At 47.3% G+C, this 24,535-nt stretch overlaps 1 protein-coding gene across 1 annotated transcript in view; it reads right to left on the bottom strand.

The window, feature by feature from the left end:
• ilkap (integrin-linked kinase-associated serine/threonine phosphatase) overlaps positions 1-15,405 on the bottom strand; it is a 75,945-nt gene extending 60,540 nt beyond the window's left edge. The window contains exon 1 of the mRNA XM_084335962.1: positions 15,272-15,405. Coding sequence (XP_084192088.1) covers positions 15,272-15,314 — 43 coding nt within the window. The 5' untranslated portion in view covers positions 15,315-15,405. The remainder of the gene's footprint in view (positions 1-15,271) is intronic.
• Between the last annotated feature and the right edge of the window lie 9,130 nt (positions 15,406-24,535).

The raw sequence follows: 24,535 nt of genomic DNA, 5'->3' as shown, positions 1-24,535 counted from the left end.
GGGAAATGAGATGTAGGCAACCATACCGTCCCGGCTCGGAGTATGGAAGACCCGTGCGCCAGGGGGAGTCACAAGGGCCCCACGACCAGGGGGAGACAGGAGGGCCCCGAAACCAGGGGGGTAATCACTAGGGGTGTCCAGAGAATGCGACGGGGGGAAATCAAATGATTGTGGTTTCCAAGGGAGCTGAGCAAGAACCTATTCTGCAGGTCCTAGTGGAGGGCAAATTAACAGAGATGATGGCAGACACTGGAGCAGGTTTTTCCTGCATAAAGCAAAAATACGCCGCTCACTTACCCCAGTCTGGACAGTATGTTCGGACGGTCGGATTCTCGGGAAAAACACAATTAATACCCACATCAGATCCAATCTCTATGACGTATAACAACAAGACCATAACAATACCTGTATTAATTTCGGACAGCACCCCGCGCAATCTCTTGGGACGAGATGCAATGTGTAAACTAGGCTGTAAAATCCTATGTACGCCTGAGGGGATTCAAATTGAACAAGACGTGTACCAAATGATGCTACAAGGGACGGGGGAGAAAGAGGCCACTGTGTTCTGGCTGGGCAACATAGATGCAGAGCTGCAAAGGGTCTGTGACCCCTGGGAGCCATTTCTGAAAACCCAACTGCCTCAGTCTAGACAAACAAACATGGAGGCACATTGCACACTACAATATTTGACGAATAGTGACCTAGTTAGGAACAAGGCATGGTTGCAGGGACAGCCCGAGCAGGTGCAGATTAACTCATCTACAATAATTGTAGGGAGACAGGGCGCGGCGTTGAGGGTTAACACGGGTAAGTATCTACGGGAACAACATAGACTAAGAGACGCCGCCCCACACATCACTCTGAGAATAAATCCTGGTTACGAATCCGAACATCTAGGTTCAATGATACAGGAATCCGAGACTCAAAGGTGGGTCTCCACGGAATCTCCGCTAATTTGGAACAGCGCAGATGGGAGTTTCATAAAAATAATGATTTCCTTTTCAGTTTTGGCAAAACCGCAAGTAATCAGATTACCAGGAGACCCTTGCGTTATTCCAGAGGCGGATGCTTTGCTGGAACAGGACATGTTGGCGCGCACCCCGGAACGGTTGTGGTCAAAACACGACACAGATGTGGGTCTAATATTGTCGGCACAGCCAGTGAAGGTCAGGTTAAAGAAGGGTTGTAGACCACCCTTTATCAGACAGTATACAATGAAGCCAGAGTCGGAGGAAGCTATATCACATCAGATTGAGGGACTGTTAAAGGGGGGAGTGCTCGTCCCTTTCAAATCCAGATGTAATACACCTATCCACCCAGTGCTAAAGGCGGACAGGGCTAGGTACAGACTGGTACACGATTTGAGGGCGGTGAACGACGTGGTGTCTGGACCAGAGGCGGAAGTCGCTAATCCACACACCCTCCTGACAAACATCCCGAGTAGCTCGCAGTACTATACGGTCATTGATCTCACGCAGGCATTCTTCAGTGTTCCATTGGAAAAAGAGTCTCAGTATCTGTTTGCTTTTACCCACAGGGGGAAACAATACTCTTACACCCGGTTGCCACAAGGGTTCGCGCACTCGCCGCATTACTTCTCGAAGGCGCTCAAGGAAGACTTGCAAGGAGTGTGCGACACACTACTCAGCACGGTTTTACTGTATGCAGATGACATTCTAATCTGCTCGGATACACGTCAGCAGTGCCATGAGGACTCCATCAAAGTTTTGAGTGGATTAGCCGTGGGAGGCCACAAGGCATCCCGTTCAAAACTGCAGTACTGCCAGCCAAAAGTTGAGTACTTGTCTCGCGTCATTCAAAAGGGCATAAAAAACATCTCACCCACGCAACTCGAAGCTGTATCCAAGGCACCTAGGCCATTGACGGTCCGACAGATGATGACGTTTTTAGGGATGACTGGGTACAGCTCTGAGTGGGTGGAGGACTATACGATAGCGACAGCGCCGTTGAGGATGATGATAAAAGAGGCGGGTACAGACAAGCTTCGCGCTCCCTTGACATGGACCGAGGAGGGGGAGGACGCGTTCATAAACATTAAGCGTCTGTTGTTACAGGCCCCTGCCCTGGCGCTGCCGGATTATGAGAAGTGTTTCCACCTATTCGTCTCACATAGAGCGCAGCATGCGACAGCTGTCCTGACTCAAACACAGGGGGGGAGTGGGAAAAAACAACCGATAGCATATTACTCTAGAGCTCTTTCGCCGGTGGAGCAGGGTCTGCCACCTTGTTATCAGGCCCTGGCCGCAGCACATTTGATGTAGGAGAAGGCAACGGCCGTGACAATGGGATATGACATTTGCATTTGGACACATCACAAATTGGCAAACTTGATTGAAAGAGGCAAATTTGTTCTGACCAGCCAACGGCAACAGGCTTACATGAGGCTCCTGCAGTACTCGGACGTTACGATAAAAACATGCCACGCAGTAACCCGGCGGATCTGGTACCACTCCCGAGCGAGGGTCAACCGCATGAGTGTGAGGTGGAGGTACAGGCTTTCGTGAAACTCCGTCCTGATTTGGGAGTCGACCCGCTCGCGATAGCAGAACTCTCACTTTTTGTGGATGGGTCCTGCTATCGGGAGGGGGAAAATTTAAGGTCAGGATACGCCGTCGTACAGTGCAAACCTAACGGAGAAACACTAACAAGAAAGGCCGAACAATGCATGCAACCATGTTCGGCCCAGCTTGCAGAACTAATAGCACTAACAGAAGCATGCATAATAGCTAAAGATCGCACGGTTAACATCTTTACAGACTCTGCGTATGCGCATGGCGTATGCCACCTATTCGCGGCCATTTGGAAGGCAAGAGGCTTTAAGAAATCGGACGGCTCACCGATCCTTCACCACAAGCAGGTTGTGGCGCTTATTCAGGCTGTAAAGTTGCCCAAAAGCATTGCTATCGTAAAGTGCCAGGCACACAGAAAAGACCTGTCCTTTGTGACGACGGGAAACAACGCGGCGGACGAGGCCGCGAAGGCGGCGGCTGCGGTGCCGTCCACGGCTGTTCTGATGTTTGTGGCCGAACTGACGACTGAGGTAACTGAGGATAATTTGAGTGATCTTCAGGACTCAGCCACGCAGGCCGAGAAACAGTCGTGGACGGAGAGGGGGGCTGTAAGGGGGGCAGATGGTCTGTGGAGGAGTCATAACGGTTTGATAGTCGCCTCCATCGATCTTCTGTCCTTAGTGATACCTGAGGCTCATGGTGTTGATCACTGTGGAAGAGCAGAGACCCTGAAACGAATCACGAAAATGGGATTTTGGTCCCCAAAGCTTCAGGCACAAATTGACGTTACACTAGCCAGGTGTTTAACATGCTTACAGGGCAATGTGCGCAAAGGAGTACCGACAGTGGCGGCTTACACACCCCTCCCTGAGGGACCATTCAGACATCTGATTATGGACTATACAGACATGATAACGCCAGTGCAGGGCAAACGATACCTCCTGGTAGTAGAGGACTGCTTTAGTCGCTGGATTGAGGCCATTCCATCTAAACACAAGAACGCGGACACAGTGATCAAGTTCCTGTGTCGCGAGGTCATTCCGAGATTTGGAATTCCCACGATATTACAAAGCGATAATGGCCGCGAGTTCATCGACAAGGTGGTTAAAGGGCTGATGCAGAAATTAGGTATAAGACAGCGCCTTTCCTGTGTCTATAGTCCCGGGTCGCAGGGGAAGGTGGAAAGGGCCAATCTGGTCATTAAAAACAAACTGTTGAAAATCTGTATGCAAACTAAGCTTAACTGGATTGATGCTTTGCCACTTGCTCTGATGGCTATTAGAAGCAGCGTAAACCGCCAAACACAGCTAACACCGCATGAAATGCTTACAGGCCGCAGCATGCCAGCACCGCCATTTAGACACCTGGCTAGGGGCCCGGCATTAGATATTTTTGAGCAAGATCTGAAAAAATATCTTCAGCAAGTGACTAAAATACATGAAGCTGTGTTTCGACAGGAGCAGAGAAAGGAGAGAAAGGGGGTGAAGGAGGCGGAGAAGGAAGCCACCAAACCGAGACTGATCCCTGGGGACTTGGTCTTCGTAAAGGTCCACAAGAGAAAGTGGTCATCACCCCGGAGAGAGGGCCCGTACGAGGTGATCCGATCGACTGGAACGGCAGTCCAAGTCAAAGGATCAGCGACCTGGTTCCACTTCAATCACTGCATAAAGGCCAGCGGCGATCTCTTGGGGGATACAATCGATCGCAGTTATGCAGAACCCGACATGGAGGGTCCGAGACGGCAACTGGAAGGTGCAGTGCCTGCTGATGCTCCCGCAGATGTTGGCAGCAGTGTGCGGACGGTCGGCCGGGCACAACGACGTCATTGAGAACCGTCACGGTCGACCCGTCCTTGAGGATGACGGGTTTGAGTGGGTAGGAGTCCCACGGGGTCCCGCTCAGGCTCAAGTACCAGCAGGCTTTCATGACCAGGCTCAGAATCAGGCGCCCCCTCTTCCCTCCATCGAGGAAGGGGGGGAGAAGATAAGACTACAACCAAAAGGGGTGTTTCCCGTAGGACCGCAAGGGCATGTTTTTGATTTTGACCATTCCCCCGTTACAGGCGGGGATACTTACCATTATACTAACGAGGATCGGGTTGTGGGGGTAGATAGGAGGGTTGAGCCTGTCCCGAACCAATCACAGGGGACAGGGGTGAGGGGAAAAAGGGAGGTCAAGGACACTGAGTCGGAAGAGGTGGGGGGACAGGATATGTTCCAGAGGACAGCCGGAACGTTGAGGGACTCAGTGGGCTCACTCTGGGCCAGGTTGAGGGGTTTGCTTCCTTCCGGGGAACAAGATGGGGGCGACTATGACTATGACGAGGAAGACCCGGAGGCTGACCCGATGTATAGGGCGGCTTTAGGGAATGAGTGGTTTAAGTGGGTCCAGTACACGAGCGCGCAGAATCAGATAGAGGATTGTTATGTCTGCTCCAAGGCACGTCCGGATAGGCTGCTGGTGAAGGGCACGAAGTTCAGTTGGGCTCAGTGTGACAGGGACGCAGAGGCATGGGAGGGGCCCCATAATAGTCGCCCTTGGTGCGAGGCAGAGTGTTTGGGGTTTCTCGGCTCTAGTCGTTTTAAGGCGGCAGGAAACGTCACGGATTTCAAGGATGTCACTATGCGGGAACGTTGTAGGAAATTGGATGTACGTGTGCAGGGGGTAGCGACGGGGTTGCCAATACCCAGAGGTGTCAAACTATGGCTGACCAAGGATTTCGAGTGCTTGCAAAAGGAGGGGACCCGGGATGTAGGGGAGGTGGCAGAGGGGCGGTGCACTACTATTTGGAGCATCACGACTAACTGCACGAAAGAAGGAAAGTGTGGACACGGGGTCGTGTTAAAGGGAGTGGATACCAACCCACGGCCTGTAGCTTGCCCTTTTCATGTCCAGGATATGGCACTGGCGGACCAATACTGGCTCTGCGGCGGTAGGAGGTTGAGGAATACACTTCCTTTAGATTGGTCAGGTAGATGTGCCCGGGTTCAGGCGATCATGCCAATGGTGGTCCTACCATTATCAGTGACGGAAGGACCTTCTGAGTCTCCTATCTCTCGAACGAAGCGTAGCTACAAGGCAGACCCAAGGGTGTATCTGGACAGCATAGGACAGCCAAGGGGCATTCCAGCCGAGTTCATGGCTAAGAATGAGATTGCGGCAGGGTTTGAGTCTATTCTGCCATGGATATCGGTCAATAAGAACACCGGGTGGATCAACTATTTGTTTTACAATCAGCAGCGGTATCTCAACTACACCGAGGAGGCGTTGGATGCAATGGGGGACCAGATGCACGCGACCAGTACGGTGGCGTGGCAGAATAGACAGGCTCTGAACTGGTTAATGGCGGAGAAGGGTGGAGTCTGTTCCATGTTTGGACAGTACTGCTGCACATTCATTCCGACGAATGTGGGGCCAGGGGGAAAGTTCTCCGAAGCCATGGCTAAGCTGAAGGATTTGAGGGAGGAGTTGAGGGGGAATTCTGGCCGGAATGAAGAATGGTGGGGGAGTGGGGTGTTGGAAAGATTGGGACAGTGGGGAAGCATAGTGATGCAGACGGGGATATCCATTGGGGTGGCAGGGTTGATATTGGTTCTCCTTTTCTGTTGTGGTATGCCTCTCTTGGGTAGGCTGGTAACTTCACACGTAACGAGCCAAATGCTGATGGTGGGACAGAAAGAGATTGAGCCACAAATCGGGCCATATCCTCAGCTTTATGCTGCCTTAGAGGGAGACGAGGGGATAGAGGATTAGGGGTATGGTGAGGTAGGGACATTTTCTTTTTGTTGGTTCTTTCCTTTAAGAGTGACGGGGGATGGTCTGAGTGCAGTTTTGTTGGTTTATTCCTTTAACTAGGAATTTTAGTCTGATTTTCTAATGATCCTTCGGCATAGAGATTGCAACCATTGAAAATCATTGCATTATTTTTTATTTTTTTTATTATTATTTTTTGTTTATTTTACTCGTGGTCCTGGTCAAACCGGAATGGGAAGGGGCATCGGCAGAGTGTCGGTTCTGAGCCTGAGGAAGCATTGAGAAGAAGTGGTCTGGGGATCGGTTCTGGGGACTGGAGGGACAAAGGGGGGGGCTAACGCAGTGGGCAAGATGGGCACCTCCCGTCGAAGATGGGGGGACACGTGGTGAGGTCGGTACCAGCGCCTCCCGTCCAGGCATGGGGACATGCTTCTACGAGGACTGGAGGTGTGGCGTGGTGGTTGCTGTATTGGCAAAATGTGACTTTTGGCAATACGGTGAGGAGACTATGGCGTGGGCATGGAAGGGGGGCTGAGCGATGGACACTGGGACTCAATGTTATGGAAGAGACAATGTCATTTTTTTGGGAGGGATGTTCTATGTTTAGTTCTGACGGTCAACTTCTCCTTTCCCTGATGAGAGTCGCGGTTTCCGGCCGGAACTGTGGCTCATTTGGTAAGCGGTGGAGGTTGGGGGGATTTGTCTGTCAGGTTAGGATTATAAATTGGGGTATTTTTTTTGATGTTTTATTATTACTCTTGTTTTGAGCGGTTTTGTGTTTATTGTGAGAACGGTAGTCAGCCTTTGTTGGTCCGTTAGGGGTCCAGTGAATGAAGTAAGGTTTCTTGTTTAGTTAGACATTTAAAATTTATTATATGGCTAGGTTTCTTGTTTAGATCAGCCATTTAAACTTTTATTATATAAATATGGTTTCTCGTTTAGTTAGACGTTCACATTTTCTTGGTTATATGATTTGGGTGGGACTAGGGATAGCCCCAAATGGGGGAATGTTGTGGAAAATGTGTATGGGGTGGACTAGTTTAATATAGGTCAACTAGCAGTGCTGAAAGACGGTCTGGCTGACGTTCTTAAAACAACTTGGACAGATGGACATTTCAGTACGGCACGTTGTGTGCTTGTAATCTCGTACATCGTATCGCTTTCATATCTTGTTCTTTTCTCTCTTTCACACAGACACAGCACACACACACAGACACACAGACACACACAGTCACACAGACACACACACACACACACACACACAGTCGCACAGACATACACACCGACACACACACACACACACACATTCCCTGTGACACAATACACACATACAATACACATACGTCTGTACGCAGACGCACACACACACAGACACACACACACATACACACACACACACACACACACACACACACATCTCACTCTCTCTTCAATGTTCTTAATGTTTTACATCATATCGTGTGTGTACATCATATCTTGTTTATCTCTCTTCATGTTCTTAATGTTCTTATCTCTCTCCGATGTTAAATCTACGTATCATCTTAATGTACGTCATGTCAGATCTGACATGATATGATACGTCATCATATCTGTCATGGGGGGGCAGGACTGAGAGGGGATTTAGGGGACAAGCAGAGGGATTGGGAGTTAGAGTGTTTTTTGTTCAAGCTGTGGTGATCCTCTGCTTGATCCATAGCTTTTGCTGTTAAGAACTTCTTTTCCTAAATAAATTACCTACTTGTTACAATTGGAAATATCGTCTCCTGCTGTGTTAAACAACCATCAGCCACAACACTACCCATAGAGACTGCTGATGGGAACGCGCCGGAGACTGAAGACAGTCTTGGGGGATCAGAGGATGGGTCTCAGATGGGCCTCATCAACTCTCTGGAGGAAGAGAGAGGATCAGAGGACGGGTCTCAGATGGGTCTCGTCAACTCTCTGGAGGGAGAGAGGGGTTCAGAGGATAGGACGGAGGCATGGGTGTTGAGTGGGGCTGAAGGGGCTACCAGTCATGGCTCCTGTGACGTAGCTGATGTGGACGAAGATCAGTCTGAGATAGAGACAGTGTCGGTGGTTGATGCAAGTAGTGCCCAGTCCTCCAGACCAGTGTCTACAGTTGACACATCAGACACAGTGCCAAGGGCCCCGACCGTTATTCCGGTAGTCATTCCGGCTATTGTAGAGCGGGACCGAGACTGCCGTGCACCTACACTGAGGGGCACAGAGGGTGTAGTCAGGACACGGGCTGGCAGGGTGGTTAGAGGAGTCAACCGTTTGATAGAGACGATGGTTCAGAGGCCGTTCGGTTGGTAGGAGTCCCCAGTCTCTTCTAACTCTGTCCTAGGCTTTCTGTGCTATCTCTTTCAGTTTTTTTTGTTTTATTGATTTTTATTTTATCTTGCACTGTGACACTGTAAGTGGCGTATTTACCACATGTGCTCACAGATGAGGTATGGGATTCGAGTAGGCCGGGTGGTTTGGTGTACAAGGCACCAAGTGATTCTAGGAGAAACATAGGACTGTACACCCTTTTGTTTTCTCTGAACCTGTGTGACAGGTAACTTATAGTTGATTTTGGAGATGTGTATCTTCAGGTAAACCCGTGCCGGTTCTGACGTAGTGTTGGAGGTCCCAGTTAGTGTGTCCTGTAGGTTCGGGATTTTAGCGGAATTCAGGGGGGGGGGGGTATGTAGCAGGTATATAAGATATACTAATATGTTGTATTCCACAAAGAATCCCTCCCTAACGTTTTTACTTTAATTTATTATTATTATTTTTACTCTCATAGTCTTTTATTTTGAAGCCGTCGTCACTTCCTGCCGAAGTGACGTATTTACTTTGTCGCCCGCCTCCTCCCGTTCAGTCTGGCCTGAATGAGGAAGGAGGTAAGAGCTGTCCCATGTCCCCAGAACTTATTAATGGTTTAAAAGAACGTACTATTGTAAATAAGTTGCCGGGCAATGAACCGGAGTTGTATATAGTGGTAACTGTGTTAATGTGAACAATTCTGCACTTTTTGTAATGTGGTTTAGCTGTGGTGGCGAACTATTGTACGACACATGCTGACTGAGTTTGTGGTAATGGCTGAACAATGTGTGTTAGGCCTCGTTTCTGATAGCGTGACATTTCTCCCCCATTGTAGCCTATGCAAGTTGTTGACGCCATCTGCTGGCCAAGTGTTGATATGTGCCTGTGGGATGTTTCAACAGGTAATTGGAGGTGTCTTATTGTTTAATTTGTATTATTTCATGGTGTATTTTATTTTAATGTGATATTTCAATGTATCATTCAAGATGTTCAGTCTGGCCTGAATGAGGAAGGAGCCTATGCAAGTTGTTGACGCCATCTGCTGGCCAAGTGTTGATATGTGCCTGTGGGATGTTTCAACAGGAGAAATAAAACACAATGACTGGCTACAACTGAGTCTTCACTTCACATGCACGACGACAAGCAGAGGGTGGCCTAAGACCAGTTACACCTGGATGGTGCTAACTAACTAGTAGTGGGTAGTTGGGTACGGAATGAGCAACGGAATGGAACTGAGCTATGAACGGACTCGGAGTAATGCCTTGCTGCTATGGGTAATAATAATATGCTGATGTTATTGTCCGTGTAACACTAACTATATAACGTTAATGCCACAAAACGAATGCCTTGTTAATCATAAGTAGTAACTGTGATGCAGTAGCTTGTGTGTGTGTGTGTGTGTGGGGGGGACGGCGGGCGTTGTGCAGGTAGGCCGCGAGTGAATTTTTTTTTTTGCCTTTTGACACTACACAAATTGATGCTTATTTATCGGCGACTGCTATCGGCACATTTGAGCTTATAGGCCGATAGCAGTCAACAAGGCACTTATCGGCCGATACCGATACCCGACCGATATATCGGTGCACCCCTAATTTTAGGGTAATATCTAGTATATTGTCATGAGATACTCCGCTTGTCGGCTAACTGCTAACGTGTGCGGACTGATGACGACATCAACATTCGCAGCAGCAAAACAAGTCTATTATATATATCTATGCTATTAATAGCCCGTCCATCGCCGCCGGGCATAAGAAGTTAATTAAACTTGACAGACATTATATCGACGATAATTATCGATATCGAGTTATATGAAAATAATTTTATAATTTTATCGCGATAACGTTTTTGGCCATATCGCCCAGCCCTACTACTAACTGGCTACCGTTCTGTGATTTGTTTACTTCGAGGTTGAAGAAAGTGCACTTTTAGGTTGAAAGAACGGGGGCCGGGGGCGGCGTTGTGCAGGTCGCGACGCGTTTTGCCTTTTGACGCGACACAAATTGATGGATATTTATCGGCTACTGCCATCGGCACATCTGAGCTTATCGGCCGATAGGCCGATTGCAGTCAACAAGGCACTTATCGGCCAATACCGATACCCGACCGATACATCGGTGCACCCCTAATATATCGGTAGGGCTGGGCGATAAAACGATAACGATAACTATCGCGATAAATTATTTCCTCGAAATAAACATGAAACGTGGTCGCAAAGTTTCGATATATCGATTTTCCAAGCTTGGATATGAACACACGCACTAACAACCAATCAGTGAAGGAGATGGCCGACAGTGAAGAAGACCCGCGGTGCACCTCTGGGTAGAGAGGTAGGACTCTAGTAGTAAACAAGGCTGGCTAGGATAACTAGCTTGCACGGCACTATTTTATATATTTACGTGCCGAGTATGTGTGTGGAGTGAATTCTGAGGCCACGTTAATAGTAGTGTGGGGTATACAGTGGACGTCGTTTCAATATATTGGGGTGGAAGAGAGTATTTTAGGGTAATATTTAGTACATTGTCATGGAATACACCGCTTAGAAACAAGAGGCTGGCTAGGATAACTAGCTTGCACGGCACTATTTTATATATTTACGTGCCGAGTATGTGTGTGGAGTGAATTCTGAGGCCACGTTTATAGTAGTGTGGGGTAGGACGTCGTTTCAATATATTGTGGCGGAAGAGAGTATTTTAGTGTCATATTTATTAAATTGTAATGTCATGAGATACTCCGCTTGTCGGCTAACTGCTAACGTGCGCGGACTGATGACGACATCAACTCGACTCGAGACATTCGCAGCAGCATAAGAAGTTAATTAAACTTGACAGACATTATATCGATGATAATTATCGATATCGAATTATATGAAAATAATTTTATAATTTTATCGCGATAACGTTTTTGGTCATATCGCCCAGCCCTATATATCGGTATCGGTATCGACCTTGAGCAGCAGATATCGGGGTCAAAAAATCAATATCGTGCACCCCTACTATATACTATAGCTAATGTCCATCAATATCTTCCTTTTGAATGAAATAGGATCAGGAATCAGGCGAGAGGGGATGCAAAGCTTGCAGAGTTTTCCAGAGAGAGAGAGCTGCACCAGGCATGGGATTCAAACTAGGGATGCCCCGATCGATCGGCCACCGATCGTTATCGGCCGATACTCAGTATAAATATGCAATCTGTGAATTCCGATAATGAGTCATATTCGCCGATCGCGGAAACCGATCAAGCGAAGATCTCACTCGCTGTCTGTCTCAGACACACACAACCTGCAAACTGCCGCTGCTCCTCCTCCCTAGCCCGCCCACACCCGTGTAGAGTTTGTAAACACTGAGGACTGAGAGGAGGCTCCTCTGCTCGAGTCTGTAGTGCATTCGACCTGAGCTAACGTTAGCTACCTAGCTATCGTTACTGTTTAAACAAAATTACCCAGTCAACTATTCACGTTTAGTAGGCATTGTCTAACGGTATTTAGTTTAGTAGTCCATGTTCATACCTCCGTTAGCTTGCGTTAGCTGACGTTAGTTCTCTGTTCAAAACTAAATGTCCCATTGAACTAAACTTAACGTCATCTAGCCGGCTAGCAGTAGCTACAGATAGCTCTTGATATCAATGTCTTATAACATTGATTTAATGCGTATTCGAGCTGAGGGCTTGCTGAATGTGAAATGACCAAAGAACCGTAACGTTACCAATAGGGTCCAGCTGCAGGGCAGGAGAATCCTTTTTGGAGCTGGAGGCTACTAGAGTACACAGACAGTGGAGCTGTTTGCAGATAGCGAGCATTTTGACTTGTTGCGTGGTGGCGATGTCTCGCAGATAATACAAGTACAAGTCTAATTATATAATATATATATTTTATAAAAAAAAATGTATATAAAATAATTTTTAATTTCTTTTTAATCAAAAACAATCGGTATCGGATCGGTATCGGCCGATATGGCTCACGACGATCAGTGATCGGTATCGGTGGCAAAAAACGTGATCGGGGCATCCCTAATTCAAACCCAACACAACATAAGCTGCAGCAGGCATGGGATTCAAACACAACACAACATCAGGGCCCCGTTCCCCGTACCTGGATAACTGAGTTAGCCGGATAATTTCCAGTCTAGCCTGACTTAAGCCGGACCTTCCTGTTCCCCGACGCTCGATTGTCCAAATCACCATGACAACAGATCAAAAAGTTTGAGCCTGGTCGAGAGCAGGGTTAACTTCAGTTAGCCGGATGAACCATGGCCACGCCCCCGCAAATAAATGACAGCTCGCTTCCTGAAATGATTCTCACAGTCTAGAGATCCCATTTTATACCATTCTGAATTATGTTTCTGTGCTTCGTTTTCCTAGAGGGGGCTTTTGAAATGTATAATAATAGAACTAAATGCTGATAATAAATCATATTGAGCCTATAGATTTACTTTGTCCTAAATAAAATAATGCACGTCATATACGGCGCTCGGAGTCGCGATACACGCTGCATGTGGTTATTTTAATAACGGCGCATTGCAAATGTGAATCCCGTGGGGATATTTTTAATGAATGAAACCTATCGGCCGTTTGGCTCTGATTAGTTTCATATATTCTCCGCTGTAGATTTGCTTAACGGAGCGCCCGGATTGTGTTTCATTCAAGCATAAAATTGAAGTGTCTATGCGTGGATTGTGGTTTTTGTGTGATATTGTAACTGGGATTAAAATGTCTGCTGAGATGCGCTGTTTGACGGATTTGAGAAATTGAATGAGCCGTTGACGTCACATTAATGCATTTGAGAATAAAGAGATAAAACTTCATTCAAAAGAAAAGATATTCTAAACACGGGTCTCTCGTCCATTAATGGATAAACAATGAATATATCCCGTCTGGCACAGTGGCGCAGCGGTAGTGCTCAATCCTGGCAACCGGGCGACCGGTGTTCGAAACCCCGCGTTTCCAATATAATTTTTTGGAATATAATATTAATGATTATACGCAAAAGTAGCCTAGTTTTAAGTTAAAATATTATAAATCTACATGCATTGAGGATGTCATTCTTTATATATCTCTCAACGTGCACCAAATTGAATTATTCCTACATTGCAAAAAGAAGGAAAAGACTAGGAGAAGTGGGATTCGAACCCGGGACGTCTGCGTGAAAGTCAAAACCACAAACCGTGACACCACAGTGCAGATAAGTAAAAGATCCACCATACATCAATCAATGGGTAAGAGAGCTGTATCCTTATTCTGTATAACAGTTTAACTAATTATTTTCGCTAGCAAGATCTCATTTGATTATTCAATCCATAAACCTACTGCCAGCAGGCAAGTTTAAAGAAATATAATCTGATTGATTGGGGTAATGAGGGACTTAAAATTAGCCTATAGATAACGCATTTAACTTGTCGGCGAGGCTATTGAGCCGTACTGCAATCTGTTAATAAAGTTTTAAATCAATTAATCAATCAATGCCGTTAGAAAATCAGGATCTCTGCTATCGATACGTGCTGGCTTTTCAACTGAAGCGGCCGCGCGCACTTATCCTGGGTCTCAAGTCTGGTTCGAGTTAACGAGACTGAATCCACCTTCGAGGAACAGGAAAATCCCGGCTTCAAACATCGGGTTAATTGAATCTGGATAATGGGACTCTTGATCGACTTAGTTGAACCAGGTACGGGGAATAGGGCCCGGCTGCAGCATGGGATTCAAACACAACACAACATCAGCTGCAGCATGGGATTCAAACCCAACACAACACCAGCTGCAGCAGGCATGGGATTCAAACCCAACACAACACCAGCTGCAGCAGGCATGGGATTCAAACACAACACAACATCAGCTGCAGCATGGGATTCAAACACAACACAACATCAGCTGCAGGAGGCATGGGATTCAAACACAACACAACATCAGCTGCAGCAGGCATGGGATTCAAACACAACACAACATCAGCTGCAGCATGGGATTCAAACACAACACCAGCTGCAGCAGGCATGGGATTCAAACACAACACAACATCATCTGCAGCAGGCATGGGATTCAAACACAACACAACATCAGCTGCAACAGGCATGGGATTCAAACCCAACACAACAACAGCTGCAGCATGGGATTCAAACCCAACACAACACCAGCTGCAGCAGGCATGGGATTCAAACACAACACAACATCAGCTGCAGCATGGGATTCAAACACAACACAACATCAGCTGCAGGAGGCATGGGATTCAAACACAACACAACATCAGCTGCAGCAGGCATGGGATTCAAACACAACACAACATCAGCTGCAGCATGGGATTCAAACACAACACCAGCTGCAGCAGGCATGGGATTCAAACACAACACAACATCATCTGCAGCAGGCATGGGATTCAAACACAACACAACATCAGCTGCAACAGGCATGGGATTCAAACACAACACAACAACAGCTGCAGCATGGGATTCAAACACAACACAACATCAGCTGCAGCAGGCATGGGATTCAAACACAACACAACATCAGCTGCAGCAGGTATGGGATTCAAACACAACACAACATCAGCTGCAGCAGTTATGGGATTCAAACCCAACACAACATCAGCTGCAGCAGGCATGGCTTTCAGGATCATACCAGAAGCTAACATTAGCTAGACAAGCAGAAAACTAACGTTAACGTTATACATTCTGCAAGAAGCTGTTAAACTTTACCTGCGCTTTGGGTCGGCTCTGGAAGATCACCAAATAAATCCATTATTTGGGGGAATACAGTTGAAATGGCTTAGCTAGTTACTAACCGGGCGATTAATAGTAGGGATAGCCTAATAGTTAGCCCGCGAGCTCGCTGCTTAGTTGCGTTATTTTTTTCCGTAGCCGCATTTTGCGGAGACGCTCTCTGATTGCCCACTGACTGACGCTCTCTGATTGGCCACTGACATGTGCGCCCAATCGCGTGACGAGCTGTGTCTTTGCCCATTTCGAACAGCAGCAAACTACCTAACGCCTAGTTTATCACTGGTTAAGCTTAGGCGACTCTTTCGAAGTTGGTTAAGGTTAGAGTTTGGAATCAGGGCTGGTGTTCTATCGCCCTGCTCTAAGACAAATTCTAACCTTAACCAACTTCGAAAGAGTGCCTAAGCTTAACCAGTGTAGAAACAGGCGTCACTTGGGCGAACCAGAAACGTCAGTGGCCAATCAGAGAGCGTCTCCGCAAAATGCGGCTACGGAAAAAAATTACGCTGCTAAGTTGCGCAGCACGTCGCACTCCTTGATTGATTGATTGATTGATTGATTGATTGATTGAAAACTTTATTAACAGATTGCAGAATGGGTACAATACAGTACAGCTCAATACACACAATTGTTAAGGGGATGCAGACCAGAGAAAGACTTTCGTCTTGTTTACATCAGGGTCCCCCATTTTCAATTCATCAGGACATATATGACATACATGACATACAGATAGTCAGTACTGCTACATCTATACATTTATGACATACCAGATTTGCAAATACAGTACTGTTTGTGATACAGAAGGAGTCAGGAAAAGGGAGTATATACATTTGACGTAGAAACTGTACATTGGAGGAGGTTGGGTGGGGGGGGGTTGGGTACACTGGGATATTGACAACCATACTGGGTAATCTACATTGGAGGTGGTTGGGGGGGGGGGGGGCACACTGTATAAACAAGCAAAACTGTACATTGAGGGGGGGGGGAGACACTGTACAAACAAACAAAATTGTACATTGGACTATTGACAACCATACTAGGTAAATGACTGTACATTGGCAAAACTGTACATTGAGGGGGGGGGGGGGGGAGACACTGTACAAACAAACAAAATTGTACATTGGACTATTGACAACCATACTAGGTAAATGACTGTACATTGGAGGGGGTTGGGTTAGGATATTTACAGGGGCCAGTGTTGAATTGCAGTCTCCCGTAGGTGTCCCTTGAGAGAGGTTTTGAAAGTGGGTAGTGATCCACATTCCTTTACAGCTTTGGGTAGGGCGTTCCACATTGATGTGGCATAATTGCGAAACGTGTTTAGTCCCTTATTTGAGCCGAATCTGGGTTTAACATGATTTGTGGAGCTCCCTCTGGTGTTGTGATCGTGGTATTCACTGACCTTTGGGAAGTATTTTGACATGTACATGGGTACCTTGGTCGTGTAGTGTATCTTGTAGACCAGGCCCATTGCAAGTTGCTGTACTCTGTCGTCTACTCTAAGCCATCCTAGGTTGTCAAAGTGGGCAGGGGTGAGGTGGGTTCTAGGAGTAAGGTCAAGCAGTAGTCTGACCAGTTTGTTTTGAGATGTTTGTAATTTTGTTTTTAGCGCCTTTGAGGTGCTTTGGTACCATGAGGTGCAAGCATAGTCGTAGTACCCCTGAATGAGTGCTCCTGCCAGAGTCTTCAGGGTATTCTTGTTTACCAGAGAGGAGATCCGGTACAAGAATCGAGTTCGTTGGTTGACTTTTTTTATTACATTGGATGCCATTTTGTCACAGGAGAGATTAGCCTCTAGGATGGAACCCAGGTAGGTAATTTCATCTTTCCTTGTGACAATATTGTCTTGCTGAGTTTGTTATTTGAACCGAAGAGAATGGACTCTGTTTTGCCCATGTGTAATGATAGTTTGTTATCAGCGAGCCATATGCAGATTCTGCCTAGTTCCGAGCTGAGGGTTTTTTCAACCTGTAACTTGTTCTTGTCAAAGACCAGCAGGGCTGAGTCGTCCGCAAACAGGAACAAGTTGCAGTCACAGGCTGACGACATGTCATTTGCATAAATTAGGAACTTCTTCTTCTTCTTCTTCTTCTTCTTCTTCTTCTTCTTCTTCTTCTTCTTCTTCTTCTTCTTCTTCTTCTTCTTCTTCTTCTTCTTCTTCTTCTTCTTCTTCTTCTTCTTCTTCTTCTTCTTCTTCTTCTTCTTCTTCTTCTTCTTCTTCTTCTTCTTCTTCTTCTTCTTCTTCTTCTTCTGATTTTATTGGTGGTTGGCACAAACGTTTTGGTGCATTACCGCCAAATTAAATTAAATTGGTTTTGATAGTTTATCAGTGAGCTGGATACAATCCTACCTGGAGGGGAGGGAACAGATGGTGGAAGTAAATGGTACCCTATCCCCCCCCCCCTCACAGTGAGCTGTGGTGTTCCACAAGGAAGCATACTAGGACCGCTACTATTCCTAATTTATGCAAATGACATGTCGTCAGCTTGTGACTGCAACTTGTTCCTGTTTGCGGACGACTCAGCCCTGCTGGTCTCTGACAAGAACAAGTTACAGGTTGAAAAAGCCCTCAGCTCGGAACTAGGCAAAATCTGCATATGGCTCGCCGACAACAAACTATCATTACACATGGGCAAAACAGAGTCCATTCTCTTCGGTTCAAATAACAAACTCAGCAAGACCAACGGCTTCTCGGTTACAGTGGATGACAATATTATCACAAGGAAAGATGAAATTACCTACCTGGGTTCCATCCTAGAGGCTAATCTTTCCTGTGACAAAATGGCATCCAATGTTGTAACTGAGGGGTACAATTCCCTGACTGTATTGAGAGTATGGTATCATTAAACCACTACTTAGTTATGTACTTTAATTACTGGCCATACAGTACACGGTATATATGGTGAACACCCACACAATAATACGGCTTAACAAAGAAAGTCATATTTAGAAGTATTTATTAGCAGAGCAGCAATAGTAGGTTACAATATTGAGAATTATGAATTGCGCTTATATGGCGAAGAACACTTAAGTAGGTCAAGAGCGTAAGTCCATGAGCATATTAAGATGGGTATAATTAATACCACCTGTAGCATAAGAATTATATAAGGCACACTCGTAGTCAGCTGGAGATACTAAGGGGGTTCCCTCCGGTTGTAAGCCAGAAGGGGAGAGGAATTGTCGGGAGCAAAGTCTGGATCAACGAGGAATAAAGAGACTCCAGATACAGGAGACGGTGCAATAATCCTTTGGTCCGTAGACAAAGCAACCGCTATACTCCGGTATGCATGGCAGCATGGATGAAAGCTAGCCAGCCTTTGTGGGTCCTAGAGGCGGGCTTGACGGTGCTCCTCACAGGGTAGATCCCACACAACAGTGGGGTAGACGGTTCTCTGCTCCAGCAGCCACAGTACCAAAGCAATATAATCCAGCCGGAAAAGGCTCTGCATTCGTCGGTGTAGATTCTCCGGTGTACATATCCACACGGTTCTCGTCTAGGACTCCTCGGATGGCGGCACGAGGTTAAGCCGCCCAGCCTGGATAAGTGCACTAGCTCGGTACGACGAACCGGTGGTAATGCTGGTCACTGTAGAACGGTAGCCGCACAATACACTATACATAATAGACTATTACTTTATAATAGAATAAGTCGAACTCGACGATATAGCGTTAAACTCTGACACTTTAGCTATCAATTCGCACGCGGTTCTCAAGGCTCTATTTAGGGGCAAAAGGGGCCCACTTCACGGCACGTTGTATCGTGGTGAAGGCTTCAACTTGTTGGTATAAGACTACTGCTGTATCCACCTGCGACGTATTTATACGTAAGGTGAATAATCTAGTGCCAACCTCAGTTCTGTCTCGTATTACTGCGCAAACCTGGGCATGTTGAGACATGTCTTGGCGGTGGCTTTGAACTCGACATTGGGAGTATGGCCGTTGGCGCCTAGGGGTCGCTGTCCAATAGGAGAACGAATATTATGGTCTGGCCTGTACCTAGGTAAAGGGATATTCCGTGTATATGTACAAAGAATATACAAGGGATATCAGACGATATACAAATATTATACAATATATCTCAAGTAATAAATATATATATTCGGTTTAATCTGACCCTTTGTAACAAATGTAATAAAAAAAAGTCAACCAACGAACGCGATTCTTGTACCGGATCTCCTCTCTGGTAAACAAGAATACCCTGAAGACTCTAGCAGGAGCACTCATTCAAGGGTACTACGACTATGCTTGCACCTCATGGTACCAAAGCACCTCAAAGGCACTAAAAAACAAATTACAAACATCTCAAAACAAGCTAGTCAGACTACTGCTTGACTTGACTCCTAGAACCCACCTCACCCCTGCCCACTTTGACAACCTAGGATGGCTTAGAGTAGACGACAGAGTACAGCAACTTGCAATGGGCCTGGTCTACAAGATACACTACGCGACCAAGGTACTGTTGTGGAAAGGTTGTTTAACACAGCAGGAGACGATATTTCCAATTGTAACAAATAGGTAATTTATTTAAGAAAAGAAGTTCTTTAACAGCAAGAGCTATGGGTCAAAGAGGATCGCCACAGCTTGAACAAAAACACTCTCCCCTGGATCCCTTTGCCTGTCCCTAAATCCCCTCTCAGTCCTGCCCCCATGACAGATATGATGACGTATCACATCATGTCAGATCTGACATGACGTACATTAAGATGATACGTAGATTTAACATCGGAGAGAGAGAGAACATGAGGAGAGATAAGCAAGATATGATATCCACACACGATATGATGTAAAACATTAAGAACATCGAAGAGAGAGTGAGATGTGTGTGTTTGTGTGTGTGTGTGTGTATGTGTGTGTGTGTCTGTGTGTGTGTGCGTCTGTGTACAGACGTGTGTATTGTATGTGTGTATTGTGTGTGTGTGTCTGTGTGTGTGCGTCTGTGTACAGACGTGTGTGTATTGTATGTGTGTATTGTGACACAGGGAATGTGTGTGTGTGTCGGTGTGTATGTCTGTGCGACTGTGTGTGTCTGTGTCTGTGTGTGTGCTGTGTAACTGTGTGTGTATGTGTGTGTGTGCTGTGTCTGTGTGTGTGCTGTGTATGTGTGTAAGAGAGAAAAGACACAAGATTAGAACACACGATATGATGTACTGAAATGTCCATCTGCTATCTTGAGGCTGTTTTAAGAACATCAGCCAGACTGTCGCCCTAGTGTCTTTGAGCCCTGCTAGTTGACCTATATTAAACTAGTCAAGACTAACCCCTTTCCTACCTCCACCCTCGTATACACATTTTCCCCAACATTCCCCCATTTGGGGCTATCCCTAGTCCCACCCAAATCATATAACCAAGAAAATGTGAACGTCTAACTAAACAAGAAACCTTACTTCATTCACTGGACCCCTAACGGACCAACAAAGGCTGACTACCGTTCTCACAATAAACACAAAACCGCTCAAAACAAGAGTAATAATAAAACATCAAAAAAAAAAAAAAAAAAAATACCCCAATTTATAATCCTAACCTGACAGACAAATCCCCCCAACCTCCACCGCTTACCAAATGAGCCACAGTTCCGGCCGGAAACCGCGACTCTCATCAGGGAAAGGAGAAGTTGACCGTCAGAACTAAACATAGAACATCCCTCCCAAAAAAATGACATTGTCTCTTCCATAACATTGAGTCCCAGTGTCCATCGCTCAGCCCCCCTTCCATGCCCACGCCATAGTCTCCTCACCGTATTGCCAAAAGTCACATTTTGCCAATACAGCAACCACCACGCCACACCTCCAGTCCTCGTAGAAGCATGTCCCCATGCCTGGACGGGAGGCGCTGGTACCGACCTCACCACGTGTCCCCCCATCTTCGACGGGAGGTGCCCATCTTGCCCACTGCGTTAGCCCCCCCCCTTTGTCCCTCCAGTCCCCAGAACCGATCCCCCGACCACTTCTTCTCAATGCTTCCTCAGGCTCAGAACCGACACTCTGCCGATGCCCCTTCCCATTCCGGTTTGACCAGGACCACAAGTAAAATAAACAAAAAATAATAAAAAAATAAAAAACAATGCAATGATTTTCAATGGTTGCAATCTCTATGCCGAAGGATCATTAGAAAATCAGACTAAAATTCCTAGTTAAAGGAATAAACCAACAAAACTGCACTCAGACCATCCCCTGTCACTCTTAAAGGAAAGAACCAACAAAAAGAAAATGTCCCTACCTCACCATACCCCTAATCCTCTATCCCCTCGTCTCCCTCTAAGGCAGCATAAAGCTGAGGATATGGCCCGATTTGTGGCTCAATCTCTTTCTGTCCCACCATCAGCATTTGGCTCGTTACGTGTGAAGTTACCAGCCTACCCAAGAGAGGCATACCACAACAGAAAAGGAGAACCAATATCAACCCTGCCACCCCGATGGATATCCCCGTCTGCATCACTATGCTTCCCCACTGTCCCAATCTTTCCAACACCCCACTCCCCCACCATTCTTCATTCCGGCCAGAATTCCCCCTCAATTCCTCCCTCAAATCCTTCAGCTTAGCCATGGCCTCGGAGAACTTTCCCCCTGGCCCCACATTCGTCGGAATGAATGTGCAGCAGTACTGTCCAAACATGGAACAGACTCCACCCTTCTCCGCCATTAACCAGTTCAGAGCCTGTCTATTCTGCCACGCCACCGTACTGGTCGCGTGCATCTGGTCCCCCATTGCATCCAACGCCTCCTCGGTGTAATTGAGATACCGCTGCTGATTGTAAAACAAATAGTTGATCCACCCAGTGTTCTTATTGACCGATATCCATGGCAGAATAGACTCAAACCCTGCCGCAATCTCATTCTTAGCCATGAACTCGGCTGGAATGCCCCTTGGCTGTCCTATGCTGTCCAGATACACCCTTGGGTCTGCCTTGTAGCTACGCTTCGTTCGAGAGATAGGAGACTCAGAAGGTCCTTCCGTCACTGATAATGGTAGGACCACCATTGGCATGATCGCCTGAACCCGGGCACATCTACCTGACCAATCTAAAGGAAGTGTATTCCTCAACCTCCTACCGCCGCAGAGCCAGTATTGGTCCGCCAGTGCCATATCCTGGACATGAAAAGGGCAAGCTACAGGCCGTGGGTTGGTATCCACTCCCTTTAACACGACCCCGTGTCCACACTTTCCTTCTTTCGTACAGTTAGTCGTGATGCTCCAAATAGTAGTGCACCGCCCCTCTGCCACCTCCCCTACATCCCGGGTCCCCTCCTTTTGCAAGCACTCGAAATCCTTGGTCAGCCATAGTTTGACACCTCTGGGTATTGGCAACCCCGTCGCTACCCCCTGCACACGTACATCCAATTTCCTACACCGTTCCCGCATAGTGACATCCTTGAAATCCGTGACGTTTCCTGCCGCCTTAAAACGACTAGAGCCGAGAAACCCCAAACACTCTGCCTCGCACCAAGGGCGACTATTATGGGGCCCCTCCCATGCCTCTGCGTCCCTGTCACACTGAGCCCAACTGAACTTCGTGCCCTTCACCAGCAGCCTATCCGGACGTGCCTTGGAGCAGACATAACAATCCTCTATCTGATTCTGCGCGCTCGTGTACTGGACCCACTTAAACCACTCATTCCCTAAAGCCGCCCTATACATCGGGTCAGCCTCCGGGTCTTCCTCGTCATAGTCATAGTCGCCCCCATCTTGTTCCCCGGAAGGAAGCAAACCCCTCAACCTGGCCCAGAGTGAGCCCACTGAGTCCCTCAACGTTCCGGCTGTCCTCTGGAACATATCCTGTCCCCCCACCTCTTCCGACTCAGTGTCCTTGACCTCCCTTTTTCCCCTCACCCCTGTCCCCTGTGATTGGTTCGGGACAGGCTCAACTCTCCTATCTACCCCCACAACCCGATGCTCGTTAGTATAATGGTAAGTATCCCCGCCTGTAACGGGGGAATGGTCAAAATCAAAAACATGCCCTTGCGGTCCTACGGGAAACACCCCGTTTGGTTGTAGTCTTATCTTCTCCCCCCCTTCCTCGATGGAGGGAAAAGGGGGCGCCTGATTCTGAGCCTGGTCATGAAAGTCTGCTGGTACTTGAGCCTGAGCGGGACCCCGTGGGACTCCTACCCACTCAAACCCGTCATCCTCAAGGACGGGTCGACCGTGACGGTTCTTAATGACGTCGTTGTGCCCGGCCGACCGTGCGCACACTGCTGCCAACATCTGCGGGAGCATCAGCAGGCACTGCACCTTCCAGTTGCCGTCTCGGACCCTCCATGTCGGGTTCTGCATAACTGCGATCGATTGTATCCCCCAAGAGATCGCCGCTGGCCTTTATGCAGTGATTGAAGTGGAACCAGGTCGCTGATCCCTTGACTTGGACTGCCGTTCCAGTCGATCGGATCACCTCGTACGGGCCCTCTCTCCGGGGTGATGACCACTTTCTCTTGTGGACCTTTACGAAGACCAAGTCCCCAGGGATCAGTCTCGGTTTGGTGGCTTCCTTCTCCGCCTCCTTCGCTTTCTCTGCTCCTGTCGAAACACAGCTTCATGTATTTTAGTCACTTGCTGAAGATATTTTTTCAGATCTTGCTCAAAAATATCTAATGCCGGGCCCCTAGCCAGGTGTCTAAATGGCGGTGCTGGCATGCTGCGGCCTGTAAGCATTTCATGCGGTGTTAGCTGTGTTTGGCGGTTTACGCTGCTTCTAATCAGAGCAAGTGGCAAAGCATCAATCCAGTTAAGCTTAGTTTGCATACAGATTTTCAACAGTTTGTTTTTAATGACCAGATTGGCCCTTTCCACCTTCCCCTGCGACCCGGGACTACAGACACAGGAAAGGCGCTGTCTTATACCTAATTTCTGCATCAGCCCTTTAACCACCTTGTCGATGAACTCGCGGCCATTATCGCTTTGTAATATCGTGGGAATTCCAAATCTCGGAATGACCTCGCGACACAGGAACTTGATCACTGTGTCCGCGTTCTTGTGTTTAGATGGAATGGCCTCAATCCAGCGACTAAAGCAGTCCTCTACTACCAGGAGGTATCGTTTGCCCTGCACTGGCGTTATCATGTCTGTATAGTCCATAATCAGATGTCTGAATGGTCCCTCAGGGAGGGGTGTGTAAGCCGCCACCGTCGGTACTCCTTTGCGCACATTGCCCTGTAAGCATGTTAAACACCTGGCTAGTGTAACGTCAATTTGTGCCTGAAGCTTTGGGGACCAAAATCCCATTTTCGTGATTCGTTTCAGGGTCTCTGC

The sequence above is a fragment of the Notolepis coatsorum genome, assembly GCF_963971535.1.
Source record: "Notolepis coatsorum genome assembly, chromosome: 1".
NCBI classification, from domain to species: Eukaryota; Metazoa; Chordata; class Actinopteri; order Aulopiformes; family Paralepididae; genus Notolepis; species Notolepis coatsorum.
Note: the sequence above shows the minus strand (reverse complement) of the source record. Positions and strands in the feature narration are given on the sequence as shown.